The 19,729-nt window shown below is 41.3% G+C and overlaps 1 protein-coding gene across 1 annotated transcript in view; it reads right to left on the bottom strand.

Annotated features, from left to right (window-relative positions):
• Positions 1-1,245: 1,245 nt before the first annotated feature.
• The window catches only part of spop (speckle type BTB/POZ protein), a gene marked incomplete at both ends in the record, with an annotated part of 58,172 nt that continues 39,688 nt past the window's right edge, over positions 1,246-19,729 (bottom strand). The window contains 7 exon segments of the mRNA XM_083931280.1: positions 1,246-1,314; positions 1,317-1,384; positions 4,717-4,724; positions 6,709-6,811; positions 6,814-6,832; positions 8,895-9,017; positions 16,417-16,472. Coding sequence (XP_083787406.1) covers positions 1,246-1,314; positions 1,317-1,384; positions 4,717-4,724; positions 6,709-6,811; positions 6,814-6,832; positions 8,895-9,017; positions 16,417-16,472 — 446 coding nt within the window.

Below are 19,729 nucleotides of genomic sequence, written 5' to 3' on the forward strand. Positions count from 1 at the left end.
CACCAAACACAATATGACTGTACACTGCAGATGAAGAGAATAAATACAAAGATGTGTAAGTAAAACTGCTTACTTAAATTTATAGCTCACATAAAAAAAGCCTATAAAATTTACAATAAGTGATTGTAAAAAGTCAACTTGTCAAATTTACATCATAAAAGGATAAGTGTGAGGTGTGTGTGTGTCCGCGTGCGTGTGTACAGTCTTCATGCCAATGGGCGTACTTTTTTCTGCCCGATGGTGGCATGTGTCTATTGGTTGTTATCCGCTGTCCTCAGGGTGAAACCACCGATAACAACATCCGAAACACAAGTGAGTTGTGCGTCCAACATCAGAGCGAAGGGCAGAGGCTGAGTGAGCACAGTCAGGTTCGTTTTACTCCAGTCTGGGCTGCCAGGCTCCACAAAATTAAGCGTAACATGCATGATAATGTGTGAAGGAGCTCATACCATTCTCCAATCGAATCTGGAAACATCTATCCCATAGAGAAACACCCATTTGATTTGTATATCAATATGAAATTGTGGCTTTAGCTGGTAGAAAAGGGTTAACAATAAACGGTGCAACCTGCAAAAATCAGGAGTGTTGGCACGCACGAGCAAGTGAAATGACAACAATAGAACTGGTGCGCACAGTGTCTGCCCGGCTTAAGGCACAGGCTGAACAGTGAACATTAAACATGTTCAGAATTGACATGTTCTTTCATTCAAATGGAGAAGTGATTGTGCTCAAGACTTTGTAAAAAAAACACTGTTTAAATCATAAACAATGGGAACAATAGTCCTTCACTTTCTGGTTCGTTGATCCTCTTCACGTTACAAAACACTCGAGACACTGCTTGAGACAACGTGTCACAATATTGTATTTATAGGGACTCAGCATTGACTTTTCCATGCGAGCCAGAAGATCAATTCTTCACATGACTGACTCGCAGATTACAGTTCCAGTCTTCCAATATCATAGACAAAGGATATATGGTATACGCTGGGCTTTAAGCTCACAATCCATAAATATCCAGGTTTAGATCTTACAGAATTCACCCCCACCACCTGCAGAGATGTGTAGTACCTCCTCTGTGGCTTCAGAGCTGTAATTCTCTGGTCGGCCCAGCTGAGAAGCTCCTCCACATGTAGCCAAGTTCTGGACATCCGTGGGGGAGAGAGGAGGACTGGGAGGAGCAGCAGTGAGGTTTGCTGGTACAAGAGGACGCAGCAGACTTAGGACAGGTAGAGTCTCTCCGGGCCACTAGGACTGTCTGAGCCGTTTCCCCGGGGGACCCAGGAAGGGGCACTGAGCTGAGGCCAGGGAGTGATAGAGGCCTCCGCTACCAGGTGTGGGTGAGAGATCACCATGGACTTCCAGCTCGATGTCTCCATCACATCGGCTGAGAGAAAGAGAGGGGATTCAAATTAGAGGAACAATGTTTAAGGAAAGAAACCAAATAAACAAGTTTCTCAAGAGCTTGGGATTCTGTGACTCCATCTGTGTGGAGTGCAACTCTGAGACATTAAGGGTTTGTCATACCAGCTGGCAGAGCTGTTGTTTACTTTATATTTAAAAATAATAATCCTAAAGGTCCTTTTGAGAGAAATTACAGCACACAAATAACAGGCAACGGTCATAAATATGCAGGCATGTGATTAATAAAGTCATATCTCTTCATATCATCATTTTATTTATTGTATCTTTTTGGCTCATAACTCTTTCTAACCTCTTTTCACACAATGACGTTTCCTTCGCACAATGTTTCATTTCACACCACTAAAATAAACATGATTTTGTGTAGCATAATTATTTTAAAATCTCTTTTATATTCTTAATTACTTCACAGTTGTTCTCCAGGTTGGGTACCACACTTTAGAGTAACAGTAACTATATTATTATTATTATTATTATTATTATTATTATTATTATTATTATTATTATTATTATTATTATTATTATTATTATTATGTTAATATGTTCAAATGTATTTGTATGTATTGATTGATTTTGAGAACCAAATTAAACTGTTACATGTTGACTACGATATGGCCAGTGGTGGAAATAAACTGTACTCATGTACTCTACTTAATTATTTCCATTTGAGGCTCCTTTATATTACACTACATTTCAGAGGGAAATATTAATATAATATATTCTGCTTACACATTTTGCTTCGCAAATTATTCTTAAAAAAGACGGGAAAAAGGCATTTTGTAGGTTTTAATGCAGTACTTTTACTTGTAATTAAATATGTTTACTTATTTTTTCTGACTTGATCAAAATGCAGGTTCAAGTGCAGACGTGTGAAGTACTTTTGCTGGGAGGCCTGATTAAAGAAAATCAGTAAATATAAGGGACACATTAAATATAATAAAATAAAATATAACAACAAATATATGGGGAAATGAAAGAAGACAAAAAATACAGAGATAGAATATTATAAAATCAACAAAAACTTATGTAATATATATATATATATATATATATATATATGACACGTAACAGTGTGAAGTGATTTACAGTATGTGATGTTGGGTAGGAAGAGAAAGCACAGGGCTGATTATGAAGGAGAAACTACACACTGAATTCTTATTGTATTTGCCGTTAAAAACACTATATGGGGAATTTCCCACACTCTTACTATGACTTTAACTTTTCTAATCATTTTCAACTCTTTGGATTCCCTGTGGCTCTGCGGATTTACAGCTTCAGTGATAAATAACTAATGGAAGCCTGAAAGTCACAACAATTTGGGATAAATGGTGTAAATTAATTGTTTATGAGTTCTACTCGTTGTCATCATCGCCCACAGCTGTGTTTCCACCAGCAGACCCTGTGGCGGTCTTCAACCTCCTGACACCCTCAGGGTGCTGGGCTGCACTATCACGCACACCGCTGTGTGTCTGGCCTTTAATGACATTTTTCCTGTTTTGTTGCGCGAGTGTTGACACTTCGATGTGTTTATGTGTGCGTGCGCGGTCGTATGCCATCCACACAGCAGCTCCAGACCTCCAGCTGACCTCTGAACCCCTGCTTACAGTAATGGCCAGTCTGCTGAGGCTGAGGCAGCAGGGCAGCGGGGGGAACGAACCGAGAAGTCACAGCAGGAGAGGCCGGAGGAGGGATGAACCGAGGGAGGAGAGAGTAAGACGGCAGCAGCAGAGAAAAAAAGATAAGCAGATAAATAAAAACAGGGAGGTGAGATAGAGTAATGAAAATCTGCAGAGAGGGACAGGAGAGGACCGAGGGAGGGAGGGCAGCAGGGGTGTGGAGGTAGATTAAAAAGAGGCCAAACTTTGACCTGCAGTCAGTGGTCATCATCTGCAACCACCAATATTATCAACAAAAACGACTTTTTCTGCCTTATAAAACCTTTACTTAATAGAAAGTGGAGGAGGTTAAAGCTCTGAGCTGGCTGACTCCAAATTTAAACCTGGTACTAGCTTTAATATACAATACAATATGTACATAATGGACAGGGGACCAAATGAAATGCTTTCAGAAATTGAAGGAAGAGTTTGACTTGGGGAACCAATATCTATTTAGGTATCTACAGGTTAATGATTTCTTTGAGGAAGACATCACCAGATTTCTCCTATGAACCAGACAGAGGGGAGCATCCACATGGCTTGGGATGAGCAGGAAGAGCATTCTCTGCACTCTTTATTAGAGATGAATAAGAAAGCAAAATACATGCAAGCAAAGAAGGCTGGAATAATAAATATAGAGTGTGTGTATATATACATACAGAAATCTGCTCCAGGCTGTGGAAATCATTTTGATGGAAGAATTTTATAGATTCTTTAGAACCCCCAAAACTAAAAGTAATTTTTCTTGAATAGGCAAAGATCTCGATCTACCAGTCGATCTTCGTTCCTACCCTCACCTATGGTCGTGAAAGCTGGGTCATGACCGAAAGAACGAGGTCGTGGGTACAAGCGGCCGAAATGGGTTTTCTCAGGATGTTCGCTGGAGTCTCCCTTAGAGAGAGGGGGAGAAGTTCAGCCATCCGTGAGGAACTCGGAGTAGAGCCGCTGCTTCTTTTGCGTTGAAAGGAGCGAGTTGGGATGGTTTGGGCATCTAGTAAGGATGCCCCCATGGCGCCTCCCTAGGGAGGTGTTCCAGGCACGTCCAGCTGGGAGGAGGCCTCGGGGAAGACCCAGGACCAGGTGGAGCGATTATATCTCCACACTGGCCTGGGAACGCCGCTGGATCCCCCAGTTAGAGCTGGTTAATGTGGCCCGGGAAAGGGAAGTTTGGGGTCCCCTGCTAAACCTGCTGCCCCGCAACCCGACCCCGGATAAGCGGTTGAAGATGAGATGAGATGAGACAACAGACATGCTAGAGACACAAATGCAGATCATTCTCATGTTTTTTGGGAATGTACGAAAAGGAGAAAGTACTGGGATGATGTATGGGTGGAGCTGTAAGCGATGCTGGCTTCTGAATTAGCAAAGACATTTGTGGTGTTATATTTAAGAAATCTCAGCAAGGAGCAATGTTCGATGTGAAGATCTGTTTAAGATTCTGTTGCTGCTGCGATGAAGAACACAATAACCAGAAAATGGTGCAAAGAGGACCCCGGCTGTACAGTAGGGATGTCACGATGTGAGACATTTTGAGATATGAGATATCACATTTATTATCTGAGGAAATATCACAGTTTCACGTCTTTCACAATAATTAATCAAGGAATTTACTATTCAAGACTGTGGAAGGAAAAAGACACACAAGCATGACTTTGGTCCTGCACTAAAACATGTCTGCCTACTTTATATAGACCTTTTCAATGGAATTCCATTGCTAGAAAACAGTAATGGTCCTTGTTAACTTCCTGTCAGCGGATGTCATTCACATTCTCTGCAACAGGAAATAAACTAGGACACATTCAGAATGTTCATGTTTACAACTTTGAATATAGAAAATAAAGGGTTCAGCACATACTCATAGAACTGGAGTTACATCCAGGTAACTACTACATATCCCTGCAAGGTTCAGAAAGAGTTTGAACTGTTTTGTTCAAGCTTTGCAACATTACATTTGCTATTTAAGTTTGTGTTTTTTTTACATTTGCTTGAGCATTAAGGGGTGGATATCTATCTCAAAGTGTTGTTGGCAAATTGGATATCCATCTTCTACAACAACTCCCTGGTAATTGTTCAGATATGCAAAACGCTCCCACACTGCAGATTTAAGGACCTTTTTCCTGAACTTTTTATAAAGCTAATGTCAGTTCCCTCATTTTTACAGGTTCAGATGAATAGCACGACTCTTACACGCAAAACAAATCAGCACACACAAGCGTTAAGTGACTCGCAAGACTCATTTTCACAGGACACCATACTGTAGATATTGTACCTTCTACAATTCGTACAGTTGTGAACCTGTGATGTTATGAAACTACAGTAACGGCAAAACCGTCTAATCCTGACATCCCTCCTGGTTCTCTTGAGGAGATATTCTAAATGGAAAGACTCACGTATGTTTTAAGAATTTATTGAGAAATGTGAAAAACAGACGGCCTATAAGAGCCTTCACAGAGACACTTCTAGAGCTGTTACACAAAGACAGGGACATCTTGTCAAGTTTGTCTGTGGTTATAAAATGAAAAACAATCAAACTTAAGTTTAAAATTCATATTTGGATTTGCACTACTTCATTTAGTGTTGCCTAAAGATTCATGTTGGACTAACAAAAAAAAAGGGTAGCAGAATTCCTTTTTTAAACAAAGTGGATAAATAGTGTCTGGGTGGCTCCTTTCTGCTACATCCTGGGGGAGGATGAATAAATGAGACAGAGGTAGGATAAAGACGACTCCTATTGTCTCGACTAAATGACTGTAAGCGGCTTGTAAAGCCTGGTCTGCAAAGAGGTTGAGGTGCTACAGGGGGGGAGGATTATTGGTTCCTGCGTGTCGTCTGTTTTCTGTATTCGCCCTCTAAATTGATTTTTGTTTTGTTGCTGTCCATTGTGTCCGCAGGAGGAGGGTTGATAGCGCTTTGCTGGCCCTGGAGTCCCCTGCGGCCAATTTCCCCACCGCCACAACAACACTGTGGTAAATTAAACTGTCATAACGCCCATAACCACAATTAATGACTGGGATTAGGGGTAGAAATCTGCATTACTGAACACTTTAAGGCATACGTGAGGCTTTAGGCACAGAACAAGAGGGGAAGGCAAAGGGGAGTGACTGGAGAAAGGGGGAGGGGGGGTGTAGGAACAAGGCCAGGAGACGGAGAAAAGCTGTAAAGAGAGGACAGAGGGATAAAACAAAGGGATTGGAAATGTGTCTGGCTCAGAGATAGAGAACTCAGAAAACAGAGGGAAGGTGATGAATTTCGGTCGTGACTGAGAAGAAGCTTCTTGTTATAACGGGGTATTCAGATACTTGATCAATCGCCTCTCTGTGGACGTAAATAGCAGTCATTGATGCTAATAGGCCCCATTTTACCTAAACAGGCTTAACATCAACATGATTAACATCAGCAGCTGAGCTTTATTGCTAAATGGTCCAATATGATACGGCAGCAAAATGGTCCGATCTGGGGATTCAATTAAATTTCCTCTGGAGACAAAAATTGCTCCCACTGAAAATTAATGACTTTGACGAAAAAGCTGAGCGTGTGTATGTGTGTGTGTAAAACTGAAAAAAAAAACCATGTTTGCATAAGTGTGGAAGGAGTTCTGGAGATGAAAGATCTTAGTTTAGCTTGTGTAACTCACTAGTTGATGAAGTCGACGGCCTTGAGCTGGTTGGTGCTGTGCAGGTCGGCGAGGATGAGGATGTCTGCGGCGTTCACCGCACTCAGACTCATGCACAGAGCACCTTAAGCCTCTCCAGAACGTACTGCCAACAACAGGGTGAGCAAGAGAGAGAGAGGGGGAAAGAGAGAGAGAGAGAGAGAGAGAAAGAGAGAGAGGGGAGAAGCAGGTAAACTAAATTACCTTAACAGCGCTGCCACAAACAACTGTTGTTGCACTGTGTAATGATACGGAAACAGAGAATTACCCCGCCGCGGCGCCAACAAGACTTAGATTGAATAAGAAAAAAAATACTGTGAAGTGGAGCAAAAGTGACAGTTACTTCTACTGAGGCGGAGTGATGGTTTGGAAGGGGTTCACTTGAGAGATTTAAAAATAACAATTTCCACTGAGTTTGATTACCACATTGCTGGGAACAATAACGTTCTCTTATCTTCACCAACACGTCCAAATGAGGCTACAGGGGAATATGATGTAAAAAGAGTTCATTTAAATGAACTTCTGCTAAATAACACTTGTGTTGGCATGTTTTAAGACACGTCTCACATCTACTTAGCACAATACGATGCTATCTGCCACCAAACTCGAGAAAACACTCACTGTTCAAGCGTGAAGGCTGTGAGTGAGGTGAGGAAACATCCATGTTTATTTCCTGAGACAAGCTGACAAACAAATGCCTCCGAAAAAATCACGTGGCAGATTTTGGGTTGGTTTTTTTCTCAATTTTTTAAAGTTGTTGCAGCCAAAATGGGCGATTATTATTTATTTAGAAAGACTATTCTTAAGAATTATTTTGCCACGCCACAAGGAGGCAGTAATGGTCATGGTTCACCTCACATGATTACCGGTGTGCAGCATTTGACACGAATGACAGATATTATTAAGTAACACAAAACAATAAGATTATATTGCAAATACTAGGAGCGCTAAAGGAAACAGTCTGCCCCAACAAGACGACCGGAGAAGCAAGCGACAAAAGATTAAATCAGGGTAGGTTTCTTCCTTTCTTCGATATGAGGCCAAATAGTCACAGAAAAATTCTAAGATTATTGCTATAAATATATGAATAAGACACTTTTTTTTTCAATTGTTCCCAAAATGTCGAGAGAGGATGCCATGTTGTGACAGAAACAAAATCCCACCGGCAGAACTTCGAGGCTTTCCCTGGCGCCTCTCTGCCTACTTAATAGTGTTTGATTGGCTGCTTTAGTCAAAACACAGTAGAATGGAGCTGTTGCTGTGAGCCGTTGCAAGTTGGAAAAATACAAACACAACGCTTTAAAAATGAGCAGCTTGATATTATTAATAAAGTAAATACAATAAGCTTTCAGAAAACAGGACAGCAGCAAGAGCAAATCCGGAAGAAAGAGAAGCAAATAAAAGCAGTAGAAGTAAAATGTGGGTTTAAGGAACAAACAATGAGGGAGAGGATTTATTGTACGTGTGTGTGTGTGTGTGTGTGTGTGTGTGTGTGTGTGTGTGTGTGTGTGTGTGTGTGTGTGTGTGTGTGTGTGTGTGTGTGTGTGTGTGTGTGTGTGTGTGTGTGTGTGTGCATGCGGCGTGTGTGCGTGCATCAGAAACACAGGAAGTGTGCCAGATTTGACATAGTCGTCAAACGGTGGAATTACAACTTTTTTGTCCGTCTCATGTCTTTTTTCCAGGCATCACAACCTCTGCAAAAAGACTTGTGTTAATATAATTTAATAATAATTGCCTATACCGAGCATCCGGGTATTTTTAGGTGCGGTAGCTGAACTTTTTTTGCTCCATGCGCCCTTGAGGAGCTCTCACAGGAATGAACGGGGCTCTGCATCAAACGCTTTATCCAGGTTTCTTTATACATCAATGGTGTGCATCAGTCTCTCACATGTTTATATTTTCTTACAAAAAAGTGTGTTTGAGCGTGTGTTCAGGGGTAGAGAACCGTTTTTGAAGGTCATTTTTATGCATTCTGACTTGTGTATAAATGTACATAGTAAGAGGTACACACACACACACACACACACACACACACACACACACACACACACACACACACACACACACACACACACACACACACACACACACACACACACACACACACACACACACACACACACACACACACACACACACACACACTCTCTTTCTCTCTCTCTCTGTACTTTGTCAGCTGCAGTCAGCAGGTCATCAGCCATCTTGTCCAGGTTGGGGGCCTTGTCTGTGTAGATGAAGCACATAATCTCTTTGAAGACATCTGGCTCCACGTCATTTATCTCCACGCGGTTCTGAACGGGAGGAGAGAACAGGAGAGAATACACACAGGGTTCAACAAAAATAAAAGGCGAGAGAAGAAAAAGACAGATGGTTTCAAAAAAACCTTCAAAAAACATGCACATGAATATCCCCAGAACCTCACTGAATTAAACTCACTCACCTTGTTTAGCACACGCACAGGGACAGGCAGCCATGCAGGGATACAAAACAACTTCTAAGTGGCAAATAATAAGAAAAAAACCCCCTCTTCTGAACAGTCGGAACACGTTTCAGCAAAACTGCATTTTAGTACATTCAAAATTAATCCTGAACATTAATTTCTTGACGGTGCCTGCAGCCAGCAAAGGAGGCTTTATCACTCGCCGGCACAGTGACGGTAACCTGAACCTTTCCCTCCAAACTGAGAAGCAGCACAAAGCGGTAAACCAATTATAACAGTGCTTTATCGTCACCACGGTGACCGCCGGCGTTTTAGCAGGGTCAGGCTGGGTGTACCAACAGCTTAGTGCATTTGTGTCAACTCTGACCACTCAACAGCAACATAAACACACTGAGAAATAATGGAGGGAGAGTGTGAAAGCTGCCGGGTCGAGCTTAGAGCATGCAGTGCGCTATTGTGCCCTTTAACAGGAGCAAAGGTAACACACATGAATACGTGAGCGCATGTGAATCCTCTACTCGCCACATAATTAAATCTGCATGTGAATTAGAGTTGGCTCCATTTCCATTTTTGCTGGTTGCAGTCCAGTGTTGTGTTGTATTTTATAGAATTTTAGACAACTTTAGCCTAGGGTTTGACATTGATTGGAGTTAAGGTTTTTTTGGGGCCGATATTTGTCATTTTAGTTTGCTAATTTAATGGTCCGTCTTTAAAAAAAACATGTGAGAGACACTGCCCAGCAGGCAACAGGGAGACAGTGGGGGGGGAAACGGGCTGTAGGTGTGTATTTTCACATCTGACGCAGTGAAATAAGGGTTTATTTAGACCAAACCAGAGTTACTGGTTGTTGGAACTGTGAAGAGACTAACCAAGACTTGCTTTGGTGAGTTTTATTTATTACGTTTCTGTCGTGTGTTTGTTTTACAATGATCCATGAGATAAAATTACTGTTTCTGCCGACGCTTTAAGGAGAGCATAAACCAGCTGTTTCTTTTCAAATCCGACTCTGTGAATTAAGTTTTGTTTTTTTCAACCAAACCATACTTGGTGGCCGTGGGAACCATCGAAAAACTAACCAAGACGGTTGTTTCTGTGGAGTTTGAATGAAGTGGTTTTTTTTTCACATTTTGACATTTTGTGAGTTTGTTTGTTTTTGTTTGTTTTGTTTGTTTTTATTGTGTCAAAAAAAAGTTAAGAGAGCTAGAGAAAAACGGAGACGTGACTGTCCGACAGCACACGTTTAGTTTGTTTACAAGAAAGTTCATGTGGGGTTTTTTTTGTTTGTGCGATAACTTTATCCACCACTTAAGTGCAATAATTTAATCTTACTACTACATTTCTGTCATATACAGTCATACATATTTTATCTTATACATTTCGTATACATTTAACTTGTCAGATTTCATTTTCCGTGAATTTTATTTTACCTGTATTCTTACATCTACTTCATATATATTTAACTACGAGTTTATTTTTTCCTTTTTTTTTTATACTTTCTGTATTTATTTAGCTAAGAAGTTTATTGGTTATCCTATAGTGTATTTTTTTATACCTCCCTTGTGTTTTTGTAAGCTGCTGGAAATTCAATTTCCTTGCGGGAGTTCATCCCAAAGGGATCAATAAAGAGAAGTCTAAGTCTAAGTCTAAGTATAAGGGTTATGAGAGGAGAATAGAGCTGCTCTATTATGGCAACATGGATTTGAAGCCTACGAAAGAGTCAAAAAACATGCGAGGCAACATGCAAACACTGCCTCTTTTTCTTATTTTGTGTTTTATTGGCAGACGGCACACCAAGTGGACAGGAGTCACCACACCCTGGTTCATCAGCCTTTACCTTGTGGCAAAAATTGCTATACTGGTCAGGCGTTTGGCTTAATATCAAACCGGTTTGCATTAGGCTTGGACGGGGGTTTCTAAATTAGCCTCAGACTCTATCTTGTAAAATAATATCTCCCATCACAGCCTGTACTTTCTGACTTCCACTGTTTGTACGCAATCTAGCGATAAGAAGGTCTGACAGATAAGGTGAGTGAAGATTAAAACTTATTTTCATCCTGCTGATTGTGTTGGAGTGTTAATAAAATTAAAAAAATAGCGCCACATTGGAAGTCACGACATGAGACAAGATGAGCTTTCAACACTGTGTCATAAATAGATCCTGTACTTACAGTGTCTGAAGCGCCCCTCTATTCACATGGCAGTCCTCTATTAGAATGTTTCTTTATGAGCTCATCTGTCTCTCCTATATAGAGTGCTGCAGAGGAGTGTTGACCCATCTATCTGTTTCCTCTGAATCGTATGGGGACATGGCCCACCATCCTCTCCCTCTTTCTGATGAAGACGCCCACTTAAACAGCAATTAGGATGCATTTCCTGGCTCTGTGCTTTATAATTTCCCCGTTCGAGCCGCACAGGCATCAATATTCCGCTGACATGACGGCTAAATCACCAAGGTTCAATCCCCCCACCTCCTACCAGATGAACACAACCAACTGTGGCACAAGAGCACACAGACATGGAAAACATGCACACACAAATGTCACAGAGGAGACATAACAAACGTAAAAGATGCACAAAATGCACGCCGTGCTGAGAGACGCACATGTACAATAAACCACAAATACATAAAGTATGAAATGAATGTCTGTTTAACTCATCCATTATATCGACTAACATACAGTACAGGTTTCAGAGAGCTTAGAGAAAACATCTTAATGCTGCTGGCCTTGATGTTAAAGGTGCTCTATCTGAAATACTGAAAAAAAGTGTGCTGGGATTACTTACACACAGCTCTCACTCCAATAAGTGAAACGAGGTTTTTCATGGACATATGCACTAATATGGACACAAGGTCGGACTGTTCATCACAACAAACAACAGAGAAGCACGAATTACAACACACACAGAGGCGGAGTGATTTCATTATCTGCTCAGGACGCCACTACTCCACTACAGTGTATCTTTATATAGAAAATACTTGTTGGCTGCTGTAGTATTGCTCTGAATATTGACTACAGTAGCTTCAAGATTAACAAATTAACCAGAAAAAAACAGAAATGAGGGGCGAGGGACAGCTAGCCACTAACCATGGTAAATGGTAAATGGACCTGTACTTATATAGCGCCTTTCTAGTCTTCTCACTACTCAAGGCGCTTTCACAGTGTTTGTCACATTCACCCATTTACACAGACATTCACACAGATGGCAGTGGATATCTACATCTAATCTAATCTAATCATTCACACCACATTCACACACCCATGCGCAGCACGAGGAGCAATTCGGGGTTCAGTGTCTTGCTCAAGGACACTTCGACATGCTGACCGGGGAAGCTGGGGATCGAACCGCACCCACTTCACTTCTCCTTGAAGGTGCACGTCAGCCAGTTGGACCGATCTCTCGCCCCACAACGTCACATCCATGCCCTTTTTTAGAAAGAGGAAATGAAGCGGAGTACGATTGGATCAAGTCGAGAGACACTGACTGGTATGCTACGTCCGTTTTTTATACAGTCTATGGTTAAAATAGATTAGTTATTGTTAAAATGATTGTGTTTGATTCATGCACCTGTTGTGAACTTCGGTTGATGCTGGACAGTATTGACTGAGTTTTTCAGTCTCCCTGACGCAGCAACGTGGGTTTGATTTGCATCAATGAAAATTAAGCATCCATGTTTTATAAGAGCACTGATCCTGTCATCCTGTCTGCTAAAATCATTTGTGGTTTTAGATATAAACTTGGTGTGTATGAGCACTCTTAGCACATTTTTCAGCACATTTTAACAATACTGCAGTAACGATAACCGGGATAATTTTGGTCCCCGTAATAGTTTTAATCTCAGCTTCCGAAAGAGGGTCGGCAGCAGAACTCGCTCGACGCAGGTTCCTGACTTCAATGACAGACCCCCCCCCCCCCCCACACACACACACACACACACACACACACACACACACACAACCTTCAGTCATATTATTCCTGCTTGGCATCATAGCTCAATAAATGATCGGAAGGACGATTCATCCGTCTGATCCGATAATTGTGTTCTGACCAGCACCCAGGGGCGAACGCCACTTTTTCAGTCTCAAATAACACAGAAACTCTGCACATTCTATACAGTCTATGGTCTGAACACACCACAAAAATGTCAACGATGTCAATACTATGACAGAGGAGTGTTAAATAAAAGTGAATGGTGCAACACATGTTATAAGCTATGACAGCTTCCTCTATTTGTTGCTAAGTTTTTTTTCATTACACTGGATTCAACTGATTTTTCTGCAAAGTTTTGTTTCTAAACGCTGGTGAGATCGCACCGTAACAAGATACTGCAGCACAGAAATGCCAAAGATAAAGAATGGTTAATATAACGTGGGAAAAGTGTTGCCATTAAATAGTTTGTCAACCAGCGAGAACCAACAATTGTAACCGTAAGTGAGCCGGGAGGGAAAACGGTGTGAGATTCAACTGTAAATTGTCCTTCTCAGTGCATATCAACATGTAACTGATACTTATAAATATGTATGTTATGTTCTTACAGTACAATATGCCCAAAAACAAATATTGTACAATATATTGTCAGATTTTTTAACTCTTAAATATTGAAATTCGTATCAGCCTCAAATATGCAGTATTGGGAAGCTCTAGCAGGGTATACAGTGGGTACGGAAAGTATTCAGACCCCCTTAAATTTTTTACTCTTTGTTAAATTGCAGCCATGTGCTAAAATCATTTAAGTTCATTTTTTTTCCTTTTAATGTACGCACAGCACCCCATATTGACAGAAAAACACAATATTGTAGACATTTTTACAGATTTATTAAAAAAGAAAAACTGAAATATCACATGGACATAAGTATTCAGACCCTTTGCTGTGACACTTGTATATTTACCTCAGGTACTGTCCATTTCTTCTGATCATCCATGAGATGGTTCTACACCTTCATTGGAGTCCAGCTGTGTTTAATTCTAATGATTGGACTTGATTAAGGAAGCCACACACCTGTCTATATAAGACCTTACAGCTCACAGTGCATGTCAGAGCAGATGAGAATCATGAGGTCGAAGGAACTGCCTGAAGAGCTCAGAGACAGAATTGTGGCAAGGCACAGATCTGGCCATGGATACAAAAAAATTTCTGCTGCACTTAAAGTTCCCAAGAGCACAGTGGCCTCCATAATCCTTAAATGGAAGACGTATGGGATGACAAGAACTCTTCCAAGAGCTGGCCGTCCAACCAAACTGAGCAATCGGGGGAGAAGAGCCTTGGTGAGAGAGGTAAAGAAGAACCCAAAGATCACAGTGGCTGAACTCCAGAGATGCAGTGAGGAGATGGGAGAAAGTTCAAGAAAGTCAACCATCACTGCAGCCCTCCACCAGTCAGGGCTTTATGGCAGAGTGGCCCGACGGAAGCCTCTCCTCAGAGTAAGACACATGAAAGCCCGCATAGAATTTGCCAAAAAACACATGAAGGACTCCCAGACTATGATAAATAAGATTCTCTGGTCTGATGAGACAAAGATAGAACTTTTTGGCCTTAATTCTAAGCGGTATGTGTGGAGAAAACCAGGCACCGCTCATCACCTGCCCAACACCATCCCTACAGTCAAGTGTGGTGGTGGGAGCATCATGCTGTGGGGGTGTTTTGCAGCTGCAGGGACAGGACGACTGGTTGCAATTGAAGGAAAGATGAATGCGGCCAAGTACAGAGATATCCTGGACGAAAACCTTTTCCAGAGTGCTATGGACCTCAGACTGGGCCGACGGTTCACCTTCCAACAAGACAATGACCCTAAGCACACAGCTAAAATGACGGAGTGGCTTCGGAACAACTCTGTGACTGTTCTTGAATGGCCCAGCCAGAGCCCTGACTTGAACCCAATTGAGCATCTCTGGAGAGACCTCAAAATGGCTGTCCACCAACGTTCACCATCCAACCTGACAGAACTGGAGAGGATCAGCAAGGAGGAATGGCAGAGGATCCCCAAATCCAGGTGTGAAAAACTAGTTGCATCATTCCCAAGAAGACTCACGGCTGTATTAGCTCAAAAGGGTGCTTCCACTCAATACTGAGCAAAGGGTCTGAATACTTATGTCCATGTGATATTTCAGTTTTTCTTTTTTAATAAATCTGTAAAAATGTCTACAATTCTGTGTTTTTCTGTCAATATGGGGTGCTGTGTGTACATTAAAAGGAAAAAAAATGAACTTAAATGATTTTAGCACATGGCTGCAATTTAACAAAGAGTAAAAAATTTAAGGGGGTCTGAATACTTTCCGTACCCACTGTATGTAGAAGTTAAATTTAACACCTTTGAAGGCCTTTTTTATGACCCTTTCAAACATTTTAGACTCGTCGTCACTGAAAGTTCTAACCTGTTCGGCAGCAACACACTTTAACCTACATGTACTATACATTCAAAGAAGTTTGGAAGAACTCATTGAGGCACTGAATCAATGCAACATGATTCAGATTCACCTGTGAATGTTCTCATTTGTCCTCGTTGTCCTCAAAGCAATTTCAGTCAAAAGCAACTGGACGTTGTTGTTTGTCTAGGAAGATGTTTCATCTCTCATCCAAGAGGCTTCTTCAGTTCATGTACACACCTGACCAGGCTGGGACTGGGATGGTTTATTCATAATATTGTTATCATGGTTCTCCAACCAAACTTAAATTTGCCTATTAGTTAAATTGCTGGGTCAGTGAGTGTCAAGCGTCCTATCGGTTGTCCTTTTCAGGGGACATCAAATCTAGCAGGATTCCATAAATAAACTACACAGACTCCTACATGCCCACGCAATGAGTCAATTCATGCAAACTTTAGCTACAACCACTTTGGATGAATATACATATTCGCAAAATGGGGTTTCCGACTTTTTTTAAACCTTTTTTTAAGGACCTTAATTGTTCCTCAATTGATTTATCAACTTTTATTACTTTTCTAAGACCCTGCAGAAACAATGTGTAGTGTTGAATCTGAAAATGTCCATCTTTAACACCATGGCAGACCACGAATACCCTCCTGCTACAAATCCATCCTGGAAACAGTGAGGTGGTTGTGCTGTCAGCAACACAGACTGCACTTATGTTCCACAGATCTTCACACAGTGGCTTTTAAAGACACCAAATAATAGAGTTTCCATGTGCACGACACGCTCGGATGCTTTGAGAGGTGAACGCTTCCTGACGCAACAGAGAGAAAGATTAGAATTTAGACGTTCGGCTCATCGGTGAGGGCAAGTGCTCGACTCACCTCCTTACTCTCTTCCATCTCATGCTCAGACATGGCACTGAACACCAGCGGGTGAGCTGAGACAGACAGAGAGAGAGAGAGAGAGAGAGAGAGACAGAGAGAGAAGTGTGTTATTGTGTATAATGTTGATGCATGGTGAGGTTTCTGATATCTGTTAACAGCCTGCCACGGGGCCAGAGGAGAGCGTGGGGGATTGACTGACGGCAGTGACAGCGGTAGACTCAGACTCATGACGACCTCTGAGGTGTGTGCAGCCACACTATAATGCTGACAGACTGACTTAACTGGAGCTTGTTTGATACATTATGTTTTCATTAAGTTCCGTCTTCCTGTTTTGATAACTTGGTCACCTGCTGCCGCTCAACACAGACTAATCTATAGTAGTCTAGAGGACTGCTCAGGCTTATTTTCATTAAAAAATCCATTTTAGTCTTCCATATAACAATAGATTGGGTTTTCTATTGTCCAGTGTTATAACACCTTGATATTTACTACCAAGGGTGATATTGACCAACATATAAACACAGCACAAAAATGTATAATTGTCTGCTAAAAAAACCCTGCTTAGAACGACATCCAATTTAAAGAATTTTCCTTCGGGGATGAATAAAGTATAATTGATTGACTGATTGATTGATCAATAAATGGCTGCAACTCACTGAGGAAAAGGTGTATTTGCACCAAACTTCCAATGGAGCTCCATTCATTCATTCATTCATTCATCTTCAACCGCTTGTCCCTGTCGCGGGGGCTGGAGCCGAACCCAGCTGACATCGGGCGTGAGGCAGGGTACACACTGGACAGGACGCCAGTCTATCGCAGGGCACATAGAGACGAACAGAGACAGACAACCATTCACACCTAAGGGCAATTTTAGAGTCATCAATGAACCGAACACCTGCATGTCTTTGGACTGTGGGCGGAAACCGAAGAACCTGGAGAAAACCAAGCAGACATGGGGAGAACATGCCAACTACACACAGAAGGGCCCCAGCCGGGATTCAAACCAGGAACCCTCTTGTTGTGAGGCGAAAGTGCTAACCACCACACTCCTGTGTCGCACCACATGGAGCTCCAAAACACCTAAATACATCTTTTCATATTGAAAACGCTCTGGTTTACTATGGAGTTATTCAACAGAACACATGCATTTTTAATGCTATATATGGTCACACAAAGGTTCTCCGTGATGTTGACTTCACACTGCCCCAGAAAGAAAGGGTAGCTTCCCCTGAACCATATGATGTCTAAAACCTGATACTGGTTAAAATAATAAGCTCAGAAATGTCAGAACTATAAAACCATGTCCAGGCGATTCTTTGTCCATGTAGACTTTAGAGGGTTAAGTGGTTTTTCACCCAGCTTTTATGTCTCGCCTTAAATAACTAAACCCACTGACCCCAAAGTAATAGACCGATTGATAAAGGAACCATGGATGATTCTAGTGTACGGTGTTTTTATTCCTAAACAGGTGAGGTGACCAATTCTCTGCACAGTGTGTTTTCTCTTTTACTACTCCAGGCACATCGACCCCAGGTGGAGAGGTTATATTTAATCTTCAGCATAGAGCAGCCATACAAACTATCTGATCCAACCACAGCACTCCAAATTACGTAAATCAGTCACACTTGTGCCGACTCGGAATCAACTGCCATATGATAATTCTGCATGCTTAAAGTAATCACCACATCTTGTCTTCGTAGTTCTGCTTAAGGCGACACTGAATTTTCTCTCTTATCGTCGTGGCTGAGGATGAACCTCACAGATGGAGTCTGCGTCTGGAGTCGATTATTAGTTGGTTGTTTTACAGCGGAGAGAAAGAGTCTTTACAAAAGGTTAGATCTTTAACCTTTAACTTCACATATGAACCAGTGTTGTCCTCTTCTACAGTTCTCTTTGTTTGATTATGTGCTCACTGGGTAGCACTTTACATAACGGGTCACTAATGCATGCTGCATTAAGTAGTGATTAAAATTTAACAAATGTTTAAACACATTGTTAAGTATGTGTCAAAGTCATTGATATGCTAATACATTTAAGTACCTAATAATGAGTTATCAACCTCAGAGCTATAGCCACCCATTTAATTACTCATCTGAAAACGTGGTGTCATCCATCAACTCTGCACAAGACACAAATAAGGAGAATACTGATCATATCAGGAAAAACGTGAGCCAAAGAGTGAATGAATAAGTGAAAAATGGGACATAGTGTTTATGAGGTCAGCACCTGATGCTTCAGTATTAACTCAAACCATCATCTAAATTATTAATGCCAACATCAGGTCCAAGAGGAGCACGCCTACAACATAACTGAGGTCTGCCTCTACATTTCCTGGACCAAAAAAGAACAGGCTGGGGTATTTAAATTCTCCGTCACGATCGATGGGGTGTTTAAAAAGGTCACGTCTAGATGGTAGATCAGACAAGATTTGCAAAAGTCTCACAAGATGGATGAGGATAAAAATTAACCTTGAATAATAAAAGTTAGATGGTTACAGGTAGGCATCGAACTTGATGAGAGGAGATTTGTTTTGTTTACATGCGAGGGAAGCTGGCCATACAACTATAGGACAGTTGATTTAAACAACAAACAGACAAAAAGAACTTCAACTTTAACCAACGATAAGGATTGTGCCATCAGAAATATACATCTAAAGGACAGAGAACCAACAAGAGGAAGTTTGTTGCCGGTCAGTCCCATGGGTGCAGATCCCAGGTGGGACATGCCCCCCTCAGTATTTAGGGCATATGCATTTGTCCCCCCTAATAAAAACAAAGTAACAGAGGACTTTTATTTTGAAGAACTGCTAGAACACGACTCAAAGACACAGCAATGCCTTCAGTAACGTATGGGGCACTATGCAACTTCAAAACAATAGTTGCAATCTGCTGTAAAATGTAAAGAAGAAAAAGCAAGGTTGAGGCTCCTCTTTGATGAAATAAACGCGGGCAAAGCTACAAATACAGCCGCGAAATCAAGTGAGATGATAATAACTAAAAGGTTCAATTTTTTCGATTAATGGCAGAGTATTAGGGCCACCATTATTATGAAAAAAAAGATTGCTAAATTTCAAAAATAAAGTCATAATTGAATAGATTGCCATATTATTATAGTTTTATATTTTAAATCGTCACCTGGTGTTTGCCTTTACTTAATTAAAAACAATTCCAGGACTACCACACCCCACACTGACTGTGTCCACTTCAATGTCGACAGGAAATCACGTCTTCCATGTCATATAAACACCTAGAGATGTGAAGTCAAAGACAACTTTCTTTGCGGTTATAGTTACTATAACTGACAAAACAAA

This window comes from Echiichthys vipera, assembly GCF_963691815.1.
Source record: "Echiichthys vipera genome assembly, chromosome: 17".
NCBI classification, from domain to species: Eukaryota; Metazoa; Chordata; class Actinopteri; order Perciformes; family Trachinidae; genus Echiichthys; species Echiichthys vipera.